Here is a 12,728-nt window from a genome sequence, read left to right on the forward strand (position 1 = left end):
ATTTTTCCTCCAGCCAATAAGTGAGGAGAGCACAGATGCCATCCCACCCACGCCATGTGCATGATCATGGCAGGAAAGGCCACAGAGTGGGGTTTAGCTCCTTGCTATGGGGCAAAACCCCTTGGGTTTTATTTTATAGAGAGCACTGGTTGATTGGCACCTCCTTCCTGGGACAGAAACAGTGGAAGCAGCGTGAGGGCTGATGCCCCGGGGCTGACTCCAGCAGGATGGAGCTGCACCGGGTACCAACTTGCTAAGTGTAAGGAGACAACTAATCAGTGTGCAGGGTTCTGAGGCCACGGTGCCTCTCCCCACCTCTGGAAAAAGCCAGAGGGGATAAATATGTGAACCCTCTTTGCTTTTTTAATGTTTGAGGTTGGAAACTTTTTTCCAAACTGTGTTTCTCACAGGGAAGATGTGTGCCAGAGAGGTCCATGTCGCTGATCAAAAGATTGCAGGGTTAAAACGGTCTCTCTAGGGAATTTCTGCAGTCTGAGGGGCTTAGACTGAATGTAGAAAGTGATGAAGGAAGGGAAGCCATTTCCTGGCCTTTTGCTGGGGGTCTTGCAGCTTGTTCTGAAACAGAAGGGAACAGAAATCCAAGGGCTTTATCCATCACAATGGTGCCAAGAATAAATGCTGATAGAGTGCAAAGTGCTGTATCCCTCGAGGGATCTAAGATGACTGTTCTTTCCCTTGATTCCCAGCTAGCTCTCACCCTCCGGGCCCCCCTCGAGAGAGGCACATCGAGGTCACCCCAGGGTTCAGGTTCTGTTGTGGGTGCATGGGCTGCAAGGTAGCCTGGAGGAGGGAACAGGAGAGAGGACAGGTCAAAGTTTGGCAGCTTCTGCACCCTGCAGTGCCCTTTCCCTTTGGATTCCCTCACTTCCATCCTCCCCTCCAGCAAACACATTTAGATCTTTTCCTGGAATACAACAGGAATATAAAAAAGCCAGTACGTGGCTTGGTGGAGAGGCAGGTACAGACATCGCTAGGGAGCATTACGCTCTCTCTCATGGTATTACCCCGCATCGGCCAGGGGTAACTGGATCTGTGATAGACTCTGATCCTCCCAAGCCTTTAATTGGATGCATGAAAGGTCCAAAATACAGTTCACTCTCCTGCTTGCCCCAACTGTGAGATGCACCATTTTCTTGTCACACAAGAAAGCTCGAACTGCTTGAATTGATGCTCACCAATGAACCAAGCCCCCTTTCTAACCTCCGATGCCAGCCAGCTCCCAGGCCAGCAAGCCAAAGCAGACCCTTTGTAAAGGAGCCTTCCCAGCCAAGCGGGGGCTGGTGGCAGCGGAATATTCAATAGCTTGCTAGACACCCACCCTTTTATTGTTCTGCAAACAAAACGCAGTAGTGAGATGAGGGCCAAAAGGTGGTGGCAGAACAATTGGGGAACACTCTTTCCCTTTTGTGGGATCCAGCTGTGGGATGGGGCTGGGATGAACGCTTCGCAATGCTCATGCAAACTGGAGCGCAAAGATCGCCGTGCGGGGAGCACCCGCATGTGCCAGGCAGCAGCTGGGGCAGCGCTCCCAGCCTGGAAAAGCCAGTGGAGCTTTTCCAAGGCCCCTGCATCCCCCAGCCCTCCCTCCACACCGGTTTCCACCTCGAACAGCAGCAGCCTTCCTCTGCAACGCAGTGCTGGGACAATGCGCCCCAGATAAGTGGGCCTTCTGTCCCCAGCTGCACCGGGGCCAGGCTCTCCCCAACCTGCAAGCCTTTTGCTTTCCTTTTCTTTTGTTTTTATTTTTTTTTTTTTTTGTTTTTTTTGTGTTTGGTTTTGGTTTTTTTTTTTTTTTTTTTAAAATCAATTTAGGGACAGCTCACTCATTTTTCCCCCTTGCAAACTTATTAGTTATTCAGCCCCGGCGAGCACTCGTAAGCATCCTTTGTCCCAGTGAGGGCTGGAGACCCCTTCATTAGCAGTGATTACTCTGAGCAGTTTGACAGCCTCCCAGCCCGCTTACAAGACTTTCCCATTCAGCCCTGCCCGGGGCTGCCCCGCTTCTCAAAAGAAACGGAAATATTCAAACATTTCTCTCCCCCTTCTCCCCAGCTTGAATAGAAGAAAAAGCTGTTTCTCTTCCCCGCCCTCCTCATTCACTTCACTTTTGATACAATATTTTCCTTCTTTGTTAAACCGGAGAGAGAAGGGTCAAGGCAGACTTTTTAGCGACCCTTTTCTGAGGGCTTTGTTTAATATAAATACAAGCTCCTCCCTATTTGCCTATTATTATTATTATTATTATTATTATTACAGCCAGAGGGTTGATCTTTAGGAAAAAAAGATGCTGAAAATGCCAGGGGAAGGGCATTCCTTTTCAATGCGGGAAGGGAAAGGGCAGAAAGAAAAAAAAGGGAGGGAGGGAAAGCGTTTTTCTTCCGTGGGTCCTATCCCTACGGCCAAAGGTTGCGGAGCTGCGGCGGTGAAGAAACGGGTCTGGGAGATGCTCATCTCCCCCGATTCTCCCCACCCAGTCAAGCCCTGGCAGCGGGGCTGATTTCTCCAGTGGCTTCGTTCTCCTCTCCCTTCCTTGGCCGCTGTTTGGATTGATTCGTGCCCTCTACGCGGCTGGGGGATGCGGAACATCGGCGGGAGGGTCCCTCCACAGCCCACTCCGGGGATCCAAGCATCCTTCAAACCACTTACACCCTTTGTCGAAATATATAATACTCTCGCCGCTGCCTATTGTGCAAATTCCAGCTTTTATTTAGTTCGAAAGAAATCCCACGTTATCACAGCCTGGGTGCATGTGTTCCTACAACTCTCCACCTCTCTCCACGTCTTTCCGAAAGGTTTAATTTCCCACAGTAAATGCTGGCTGCTCTGCCGCAGAAGCCGCTGGAGAAATTGCAATCCGCTTCACCGATTCCCGGGAAAGAAAAGAAATGTCGCGGTGTGTTTCAGCCGATTCCGTTTTAGGGGTGAAATCCGCTTTTGCTCCCCTCCCAGAAAAGACTCCTGGGTGGGAAGCGCTGCCCGACAGTGAAACCATGGACCCCAAACCGAGGGAAAACCTCCATCTCGTTTGAGGTTTGAGGTTTGAGCAGCCAAGCCGGGCTTTTCTGGCACGGCTCTGTCGGGGACAAGCACAGGGAGGGGTTTAAAGGCAACAAACCTGGCGCAGTGTTGGGGTGCAGGGTGGGCTCTGGTCCCTCCCGCAGGTGGGTGCCCCCCAAAAGGAGCTGGAAACCCCGGCGCTGCCGTTCGCTGCTCCCAACTCACCAAATACAATTCATTTGCTCCCTCCCGACGCCTCGAATTACACCCAGCCGGGGGAAAGTGTTTCTTGTAAACGGACTTAAAAACCAGCTAATAAATACCTGCTACCTGCCCCGTGGTCTGTAAGGAAAAACAGCGCTTTGGGGAGGAACCGCAGATTTAGACATCACTGGTGCCAACCTTTAAATGCAAACTTAGGCAGAGAAGGGAAAAGCCGCCGCCGAGATACTTCTTCCCGATAAAAGGTATTGCGTATTGCTTCGAGATGAGAGGTAGCAGGGCTGAATTAATCTGTCGGGAAGCTGAAATGGCCCCTGTGCCCCCCCGGCTTTTGCAGGGGAGCTGGAGCCGAGCGAGACCCGGGGCATTTCTCGCAGCCGCGGTGGGCTGGCTCTGCCCGGCTTCTCCCATCCAAGGCTTCTCCTGCTAAATAAAACGAGCCGAGCAATCAGCTTACCGGGAGAGGCATCTCCGAGGACAGGGAAGTAAACGCGATGAGACCGAGCAGACAAAAAAAGCACAGCTCAGGCGATTTAAAGATCAATGTCAAATTGTATAATATAAAATCCTTCTGCTAGGGGAAAAAGCTTAGCGCGCTCCTTAGACCTGGCGTTTGGTTTCCTCCAGCAAAACCGCCGCAAAACAAAGCGAGGGAGGCGGATAGTGGGGGCAGCCCCCGGCATATCGCAGCGAGTGGGATTTGGGGGGATTTCACCCTCGATTCCGGCCCTTCTCGGGCACGAAAGGCTGTTAAATCCCCTTCTTTTTACATTTGCCAGGTGACGGAGGAAGCTTAGCTCCCCCGGTTCCCCGGCTGGACTCTCCTCAGCAATTTCTTTCCCCTCTTTTCTTTTTTTTTTTTTTTTTTTTTCCTTCTTTTTACCTCGTCCTTGCCCAAAAATTCTCCGCCGAGAATCCCAAAAGCCTTAGCCCTTGGGAGAAGAGAAGCTGCTGCGATCCCTTCTCTCCTTCCCCGGGCATCTCCATCCTCTGCCAGCCTCGGCCCGGCTCCCCTCGCCTCCCCCGGGTTTCTCCCTGCTCCCCCTTCTTCCCTGCCTTCCAAATCCATCACCCCCGATCCCGAGGACCAGGCTATTTCGATTCTTGCCGAGTTGTTGCTGAAATACCCGTGGCCTCGGAGATGTGCTCTGCGTAAACCGGCGGGTTTGAGACCGACACTGTCATTTCAAAGCAGATGCGAAGGTTGTTCACCAAATATTTTATTATGGTTTTAGGCTGCTTCATACAGTTTCGTCCTGCACATGCTCTACAAGTCACCTGTGCACATAGAGAACAAGCCAAAAATAATAATAATTAAAAATAATAATAATAGAAAAAAATCTACCATAGCAATCCCTTAAATAAGTAAATAAACATTATATATATATATGTAAAAAACCCTTTAAAGTAAAGCAAAACTCAACAAAAAGAACAGCGTCTTTTCCACAAGAAACATCCCCGCGGGCAGGCGCTCAGGCATTTTGCAACTTGGCATTCGGGGTGGGGGTTTATTGATTTTTTTTGTTTGTTTGTTTGTTAGCTTTTTAAACGATTTGTGGGTTTTCTTTAATATTTTTTCCTTTTTTTTGTTTTTTTGGTTTTTTTTTTTTTTTAGGCATCAATTCTGAAAATCCTTCTAAATAAAGGCGGCAACGATTTTTTTCTCACTTTTTTTTAACGCAGTCTGCTGCGGGGCTGGGAGGGAGGCGTGTGACTGGCGAGCGCCCGTGTTTGGCGAGTGCGGCCGGGCGATCGCAAGCCCCGCCGCTCCGGCCGTGCGGGCAGGCAGCCGGAGTCAAGCCGGAGCTCCCGCTGCCCCCGGTTTGTCATAGCGGCGGTGTCAGATGTCACATTCGCTGTCGCTGGATGTGATGGAGATGGCGGAGGTGGCCGCTTTGCTGGAGAGGCTGGCGGCGGGGCTGGAGGCTGCGCCCACCGCCTCCCCGCCGCTCTCCTCCTCCGCTGGCAGCGACCGCACCGAGCCCTGCGTGAGGATCTGCTGCTGTAGCCTGCAAGGAACCGGCACACACACAGCATCACCGCCCGGGGCCCGCGGGCAGCCCCCCGACATCCCCCGGGCACCCCCCGACCCGCACTCCCACCTCCAGCTTAGGCCACTTCATCCCAGTCCGTATTGGGGTGCGCGGGGCACCGGGGTGCATGGGATTGGGGGTCACAGGATACAGGAGGATTGGGATGCAGGGAAATTGGCTTGCTCAGGATAGAGGGGTATGTGGGATTGGGGTGCAGAGGGTGCAAGGGGATTGGGGTGCAGGGGGATTGGGGTGCAGGGGGATTGGGGTGCACAGGATAGAAGGGTGCATGGGATTGGGGTGCTCAGGATAGAGGGGTGCATGTGATTGGCGTGCACAGAGCAGAGGGGTGTAGGGGGATTGGGGTGCACTATGTAGAAGGGCGCAGGAAGATTCTGTACACAGGGTAAGGCAGTACAGGAGAGATGGGGGTGCACAGGGAAGAGGGGCACAGGGAAATGGGGTGCATAAGGCGGGGGGGTGGGATTGGGGTGCACAGGGCAGGGAGATGCGGGGAGATCGGGGCGCTCAGCATAGAAGGGTGCAGGGGGATTGGGATGCACAGGGCAGAGGGGCACAGAGGATACTGGAGTGAACGGAGTAGAGGGGTGCAGGGGGATTAGGTGCACAGGATAAGGGAGTGCACGGGGATTGGGGTGCAGGAGGTAGAGGGATACGTGGCGATTGGGATGCACAGGGCAGAGGGGCGCAGTGGATTGGGATGCACAGGGTAGAGGGACACAGGGAGATTGGGGTGGACAAGGTAGAGGGGTGCAGGGGGATTGAGGTGTAGAGGGCAAAGGGGTGCAAGGGGTTGCCTGAGAAAGCAGGTGCCCGCCCCAGGGCCAGCAGACCCGGGGAGTGGCTGTCACCCCAGCACAGACTGTCCCCCCATCCGAAGGGGCTGTCATTCCCAGCAGCATCTTCTGGGAGGCAGTTTCCCTCTTGCAGGCCTTACACCTTCCCTCTCAGCGGACGGAAAGGGGCTGTGGGTGACAGCACCCTTTTCCCCGACGTGAGGCCGGCGGGAATGCAGGGTGACAAGTGGAATCCAACCCTCCCCCCCCGAGCTCCTGGACAGGAGATAACGGGGGGGACTCTGCTCCCTTTCCTGCTTCCGGGGGTGGCTGCTTTTACCACCGGTGTTGGGGCAACACCGCGCAGGAAGAGCCGTGGTTTTGTTCGTTAAGATTTAAAAAGAAAGGGGAGGGAGAAGAGAAATAAGAAAAATCATAGAATCATAAAATTGTTTGGGTTGGAAGGGACCTCAAAGCCCATCCAATTCCAACCCCAACGCCATGGGCAGGGATACCTCCAAGAAACGTTGCCGGCTGGCTCAGTGAAGGTTTCAGGCAAGACAAAGGAGCAGAGGGCGCAGAGGGGCATTGCCGGCTCTGCTCCAGGTGGACAGATGTGAAATAGGCATTTGTATGTCCAGGAAAAACTTGGAATGGGGGGTTTCTTGCCGCTTAGCCGCCAGGTCCTGCCGGGGTCACGGCAGCTCCGGCAGCCCCGGTGCCCGGGCGGCCTCTCCCCCTCTCCTCCATTCATCCCGCTCCTCGAGGAGGAGCCCGAGAGGGGAGACCCCTTTGCTATTAAAAATAAATAAGAAGCCGTAGGGTTTTCACGCTGATCCTTCGCTGCGTTTCTCGGGGAGAAACGCCCCCGTTCCTGCCTCTGCCCGCGGGCTGGCTCGGTCCCCGGGCAGGCGGGGACGAAGCCTCCCTGCGGGGACGCCGAGCGCCCCGGCGGGGCGGGCGGCTCCTTACCTGTTCTTAGCGGCTGCCGCCCTGTCCCTTTGCCTGCGGTTTTTGAACCAGTTGCCCACTTGCGTGGGGGTAAGTCCCGTGGCCTGAGCCAGTTCCCGCTTTTTACTGGGGTTGGGGTAAGGGTCCTGCAGGTACCACTCCCGCAGCAAATGCCTCGTCCTCTCCTTGAAGCAATGTGTCTTCTGCTCGCCGTCCCAGATGGTGCGGGGCAGCGGGAACTTCTTCCTCACCCGGTACTTGTCCACCGGCCCCAGGGGTCGCCCCCGCAGCTTCTCCGCCTCCTGGTAATGAGCTTCCAGCCAGAGGGCTTGCAGTTTGGCGTGCGATTCCTTGGTGAACTTGTGGTTCTCCAGGATGTGGTATAGCTCCCGGTAGTTCCCCGTGTGGAAGGCCACGATGGCTCGGGCTCTCAGCACGGATTCGTTCTTGTTGAGAGCCTCGCAGGCGGCGGGGGCCACGGGCAGGGACCAGAGGAAGCGTCCCAGCCTCTCGATGTCCCCGCTCTCCTCCAGGGTCTCGCATACCCCGGCCACCTGCTGCGGGCTGAAATTGAGGATGGGCAGCTGGAACATGAAGGCGGCTCCGGGGGCTCCGGGCGATGCCCCCCGCACACCCCCTCGGCGGGGAAGCGGGCAGCGGCCCCGGCGGCCGCCCCTCGCCCCGCTGCTGCCTCCGAGGCACCGGCGAGGGCGGAGAAGAAGGCGATGGGGAGCGCTCGGCGGCTCCGGCGACTGGGGGAGGTGGGTAGGGGCGAGGCGGAGGAGAATGGAGCGGGGGGAGGGCGGGCGGAGAGGGGGAGGGAGGGGACGAGGGGGAGGATGAAGGGAATAAAAAAAAAAAAAACTAAAAAAAAAAAAAAAGTGTGTGGGGAAGACAAGGCAGAAGCGCAGCTCCGCGCCGCCGCCGCGCTGCTGCGGGAGAGGCTGATTTGCTGTCGGGCTCGGCAGATTGGCTCCCGGGTTTCCATGGAGGGGCTGCCACTCACTGTCAGCCGCTGCCAATCACGGAAGAAAGCCCCGCTCCCCGCCTCGCTCTCCGCCTTCCCAGCCGGTTCCCAGCTCCCTGCCCCGCTCCCTGCCCACGGCAGCACGGCGGTGCGGGGAAGGGGCGCACCCGCTGCCGTTTGCCTCTGGGAAATTGGGCGTGGGATGCCCGGGATTCCCCTACGGCACCCTTCCTGATAAAGCCGTGGGGTCCATCCAGGTGCTGGATGCACGGGGGTGGGCGCACGGAGAGGGGGATAAGTCAGGAGTGGGAATCAGGTGAAAAAAGGCTGCGGAACAGGGACAGTGATGCTGGAAGTGACAATGGAGGCAGAGAGAGGACCGCAAGAAGAGCCGAGATTTGGGGAAAAACTCTCCCCTTTCGGCCTGTAGGTGACTTCCCATCTCTGTTAAGACCAGGAATTATCCGCAAAGAGCCCAGCTCCCTTCTCCGTTCAACTAAAGCTTCATAATTATTTTTTTTGTAACGTTTAAAACCTTATTGTTTTCGGCTGAATGGCCCTGAATAGATGCCGAGAATAGTCGCGGGGAGTGAGAAGTCATTTGTAGGTCAGGACTGCGACTTAAAGCAGATTTCAGGACTCTTTTGAAATATTGATCACCCAGTAGTAATCGTTCCCCGCGGGTTTTTCCCCTCCCCGCTCCCCGGCCGTGGGGTTAGGGGCGAAGGCAGCGTCTGGCCGCCCCGTCGGAGAAGAGGGACAAACCTGCAGCCTCTCGAGGCAGGGGTGAAATCACTTTCTGAGCTGTGAGGGTGCAATTTGTTTTCTGGGAGACAAGGGGGTAAATCAAGAAGCCACACTTTATTGCACACGTAGCTCTTCAGTGGCAATTTCTTCCCGGGAACATTAGGGACCATGCTAGGAAAGGCAGCATATATTTTGAATTAAGCTCAATATGTTCTCTCCTCTGTTCTTTGTAATGCATTTTTTTTTTCCTAGAACGCTTGTCAAAGAAATTCCTTCTTAATTTGATGTCTTGTTATTGTCTCTTCCCCCTTCTCTTTTCTTCTTTGTTTTTTTTTTTATCTTTCTTTTTTTTTGTTTGTCTGTTTGCTTTCCTTTCTTCCTTTCCTTAAGAAAGCTCCTTTGCTAGTTGCCCGTAGACTGAAATTAAACAGATTTACATTTTCTCCAATCATTTCTCTGCAGAAATGGAGCCGGACTGGGGCTCGCCGTCTTTTCTTTAGTATCAAGTACAATTTGTCTTTTGCTTGTGAAGATTTGGTAAATCAGAAGGCAGATAGATAGCGCAGATGGTCGGAGGTGTCGGGTCAGATTATGGTACGCCTCAGTACAGTGCTAAGCTCATTCTGACGGAAAACTCTGATATTATTTTCACAGATCTACACAGTTCACTTGAAAAAAACCCTTCGAGCCATTTACATCATTTATGTGAGGCTCACAGCTAGCGGGATAGAAAAGCTTTCAATACTGCTCATTTTCATAAAACCCGACAGAGCTGGGGAGACATAAAAGCACAGACAGAACTCACGAGTTCAGAGGCACTCCACAGAAACTTAAAAAAAAAAAAGAGGGGAGACTCTTCTGCTTCACTTTACAGACCCGGGTTGGATTCGCCCAGCCGCTAAGGGGAATAAAAGTGGCAGATGACAAAAGAAAATCAGAGAAGGGAGAAATATCATTTATATGATATAATATTGATAAGGGAGAGTGCCTTTCCACCCCACCTGTCCTTTTCGCAAGGGAAAACCAGCACTCTGGGCAGCTGAAAGGAAAGATCTTAAATAACCACTTCGGACAGTGATAAGAAACCCCCAGAGCCGCTCGGTGTGAGCATCGGGGTTCCCCGGGCAGAGGGGGAGAAGGTGGCGACCTCGGCAGCTGCCCTGACAGCATCCCGGGACGGGGCTGATGGAGAAAACCCTCTGCTCTGAGAGCAGTGAAACGCTGGGAAGCCTGTGCGAAGGCGTAGCTAATTCAGACCGGCCATATGATGATGATGATTACTAATATTCCTGAAGGTCTTTTTCATTTTTTATTTTATTATTATTTTTTTTTTAAGCATGCACATGATCTGGCGAGGGAGTCACTGGGTTGCAGCCTAATGACTACGAGCAAAGCGAGACAGGCTCCATAATGAAAGCCAGGACTGTAGACTAAAGAAATGAATCCTCATTAAAGCAACGAGAGCAGCTAGCAGGGACGAAGGGCTGTCCCCCAGGTCCCCAGCCTTTGTTCCCCAGAAACCGGCCCGGATGGGAAGATGCTGGCAGCTCTGCTGGGAAGGTAAAAGAAGAGAAAGAAAAGGCAACACCGAAATGGACCCCGGAACCCTCTGTTTAACCATTTAAAGAGTGACTCGAGGAAGGAAATCAGCCCGGCGCCCTCTCCAGCTGTTAACGCTGGGCTCTGTATTTGGGATGTGGCACAGACTGGGGGGAATCGGCTTGTGCCTGGCTGGGGAAGGACCCGGGGGCTCCTTGCTCTGTGCCACCAGCTCTGAGAGAGAGCGACCCGCTCCAAGGGGACCCTTCCGTCCCTCTCCCTTTCTTTCAGGGGTTTTATCCCTGTCCAGGACTCCGGCAAGGGTTGTCCCCGCGGGACCGGGTGCCGCTGCCAGGAGAGGCTCCCTGGGAAAGTGATTCCGAAAAAACAGGGGGTCTTGGGATACCCTGGCTCCCAGCGCATCCTCGGGTCTCATTAGAGCCTGGCTGCGCGCTCGGGCGTGTCCGCTTCGATTCCGCTTTCCTCCCCCTTTTTCATTTTTTCCCGTATAATAGGGACGCTATTCTTGACATTAATAGCCAGCAATGATGATTACCTTAATTTGGGTCACGGCTTTGCCCCCTGTTACAGGTAGCATGAGGAGTTAACCCTGCAGAGCTGAACCCGCTGGGGAACAAGGAATAAAACAGCACATTAAAAAAGATAAATCAGCAATCCCGCCAGCAATCCATACCGGCCTGCATGGACGCTATGTGCTGTCTGTCATCCTTCCCCAGGGCCTTAAATCAAAAAATACGCTGAGCAGCGTGTCTGTACACCTTCACATCAGCATCTATCGGCTACCCTGTGTACCAGAATCGCAGTCCCTGGGGATTGTTTACCTAGACGGAGTTTCCAAAAGCAGCAGAAGAGCGAATACATTTTTTTAAAGCTTTCATTTGCGTTAAGTATTGCACAAAACAAAAGCAAAACAAAAAACACCCCGGGAACAAGAAGCCCCTCTGTAAAAGTGTCGGCAGGATTGCCGGGGATGTAGGAGTTTGTGAAGTGATGCTATCAGTCTGCAGCGTTGGCTGAGGGAGGTGGAGGGCAAGCAATCCCTGAGGAAGGCACCTGGGAAATCAACCGGGATATTTTGGCCTTGGATCGGTACCGGCTTGGTACCGGGGACTGCTCCCTCTTTGGCAGCGCTGGAGCGGGCACCAGAGCGCCCTGCCCTCATCCCGGCTCCCGCAGCTCATCCCACGCCGCCGGAGGAGGGGGGATGCTCAGGCGGAGGAGAGAACTCGCTGTCGCTCATAAGAAAAGGTTACTGAAAATGTCAGCCCCTCCGGGGACCGGGTCCGGGGCTTTCGGGAGCGTTTCCCACCGAGCCACCCCGGAGCTTTGGAGGAGGGAGGGCTCAAGCTCCGGATGATGGGGTGGGACATGCTGGGTAGGGAAAAAGCGCGTATTCCAATGTGTTTCGTGAGATTGTCTTTTTTATTTTTAAGAGTGCCATAACTGTAGAAATAACAGCTATGGATCGTTCCATTTCTTCCTAAAAAGAGTTATGCTTAAAGCTGTAGTCTGTTTAGCGTTAGGGAGAGTGTGCGGGTTGGATCCCCACTTAAACCACTGATAACCATCAAAAGCACCAGAAAGTCAATGAAACGCCGCCAGACCGACAGTCATGTTCTCCTACTTTCCAATCTCGGAGCTATTTATTAAATATTAGTCCTTCTACGTATTATAATACATAGGTGTAACGCGAGGTGTTGGACCAGGGCTGGTATATTTGATGTTACAACAAAGAGTCACTGAAAACTCAAAAAAATTAATTATTTTGAGACTGGTAAGAAAAGATCAGGCTTGTACAGGGCCCTGGTCAGGGCCAGGGCTGCAGGCAGAAAGGACCCACCACCCAAGATTTATCTTTAAGTATCTTTAGGGTGCGGTTATGGGCCTGATTCGAAAGTCCCCGATCCTTTGGGATTTGTTTGGCTACTGCCTTTACCTGAATATAAATACGCACAGCACCAAATCTCCTATTTAACCGAGGTGTGTTCACGTAAAAATCTACACGTATTTTAAAATCCTCTGTTTTCATCAGCGTTTCCACTGAAAATTGTAACAAAAGCAATCAAACAAAACCCCCCAAATTTTCAAATTGATCTGAAAGTTTGAGGCTTTGACCATACAGGTGGTTTTGTCAGCCAAAAAGTCCTTCTTTTCTTTATAGTTTTTGTTTGTTTGTTTGTTTCAAGCTTTTTTAACCTTCTTTTTTTCCCTCCCCCCGCCTTTCCCATGGGAAGCTGTCCTTTGGGAAAAGAAGGAATTCTGGCAGCTCCTTTCCCATGGGAGGGGGGGATCTGAAAGTGGCACTCGTATGGAAAACTATTCCGTGTCAATGGAAATGAAAAAAACAATCCTTCAACTATTACATATCTTCCCAGGTTGAAGACGAGGGCTGCCATGAAACCAACTTAATATTCAGCAGGAATGGGAATTCGT

General features: G+C 53.0%; 2 protein-coding genes across 2 annotated transcripts in view; one reads left to right on the forward strand and one right to left on the reverse strand.

Moving 5' to 3' along the window:
- Positions 1-4,452: 4,452 nt before the first annotated feature.
- Positions 4,453-7,768, reverse strand: SIX6 (SIX homeobox 6). The gene is made up of 2 exons (XM_009564401.2): positions 7,043-7,768; positions 4,453-5,249 (listed from the first exon to the last, which is right to left on the reverse strand). Exons 1-2 carry the CDS (start codon positions 7,612-7,614, stop codon positions 5,081-5,083), a joined length of 741 nt encoding a protein of 246 aa, XP_009562696.2. The 5' UTR covers positions 7,615-7,768; the 3' UTR covers positions 4,453-5,080.
- A 3,757-nt stretch (positions 7,769-11,525) lies between these two features.
- The window catches only part of C5H14orf39 (chromosome 5 C14orf39 homolog), a 38,308-nt gene continuing 37,105 nt past the window's right edge, over positions 11,526-12,728 (forward strand). The window contains exon 1 of the mRNA XM_009564370.2: positions 11,526-11,543. The gene's annotated coding sequence lies outside the window, so the exon portion shown is untranslated. The remainder of the gene's footprint in view (positions 11,544-12,728) is intronic.

This window comes from Cuculus canorus, chromosome 5 (genome assembly GCF_017976375.1).
Source record: "Cuculus canorus isolate bCucCan1 chromosome 5, bCucCan1.pri, whole genome shotgun sequence".
Taxonomy (NCBI): domain Eukaryota; kingdom Metazoa; phylum Chordata; class Aves; order Cuculiformes; family Cuculidae; genus Cuculus; species Cuculus canorus.

Excerpts from the sequence above, each read along its gene's own strand:
- SIX6 (XM_009564401.2), bottom strand. The coding sequence starts at position 7,614 with ATGTTCCAGCTGCCCATCCTCAATTTCAGCCCGCAGCAGGTGGCCGGG. Across the intron at positions 5,250-7,042 it reads GCGGCAGCCGCTAAGAACAG|GCTACAGCAGCAGATCCTCA; the intron begins GTAAGGAGCCGC and ends GGTTCCTTGCAG.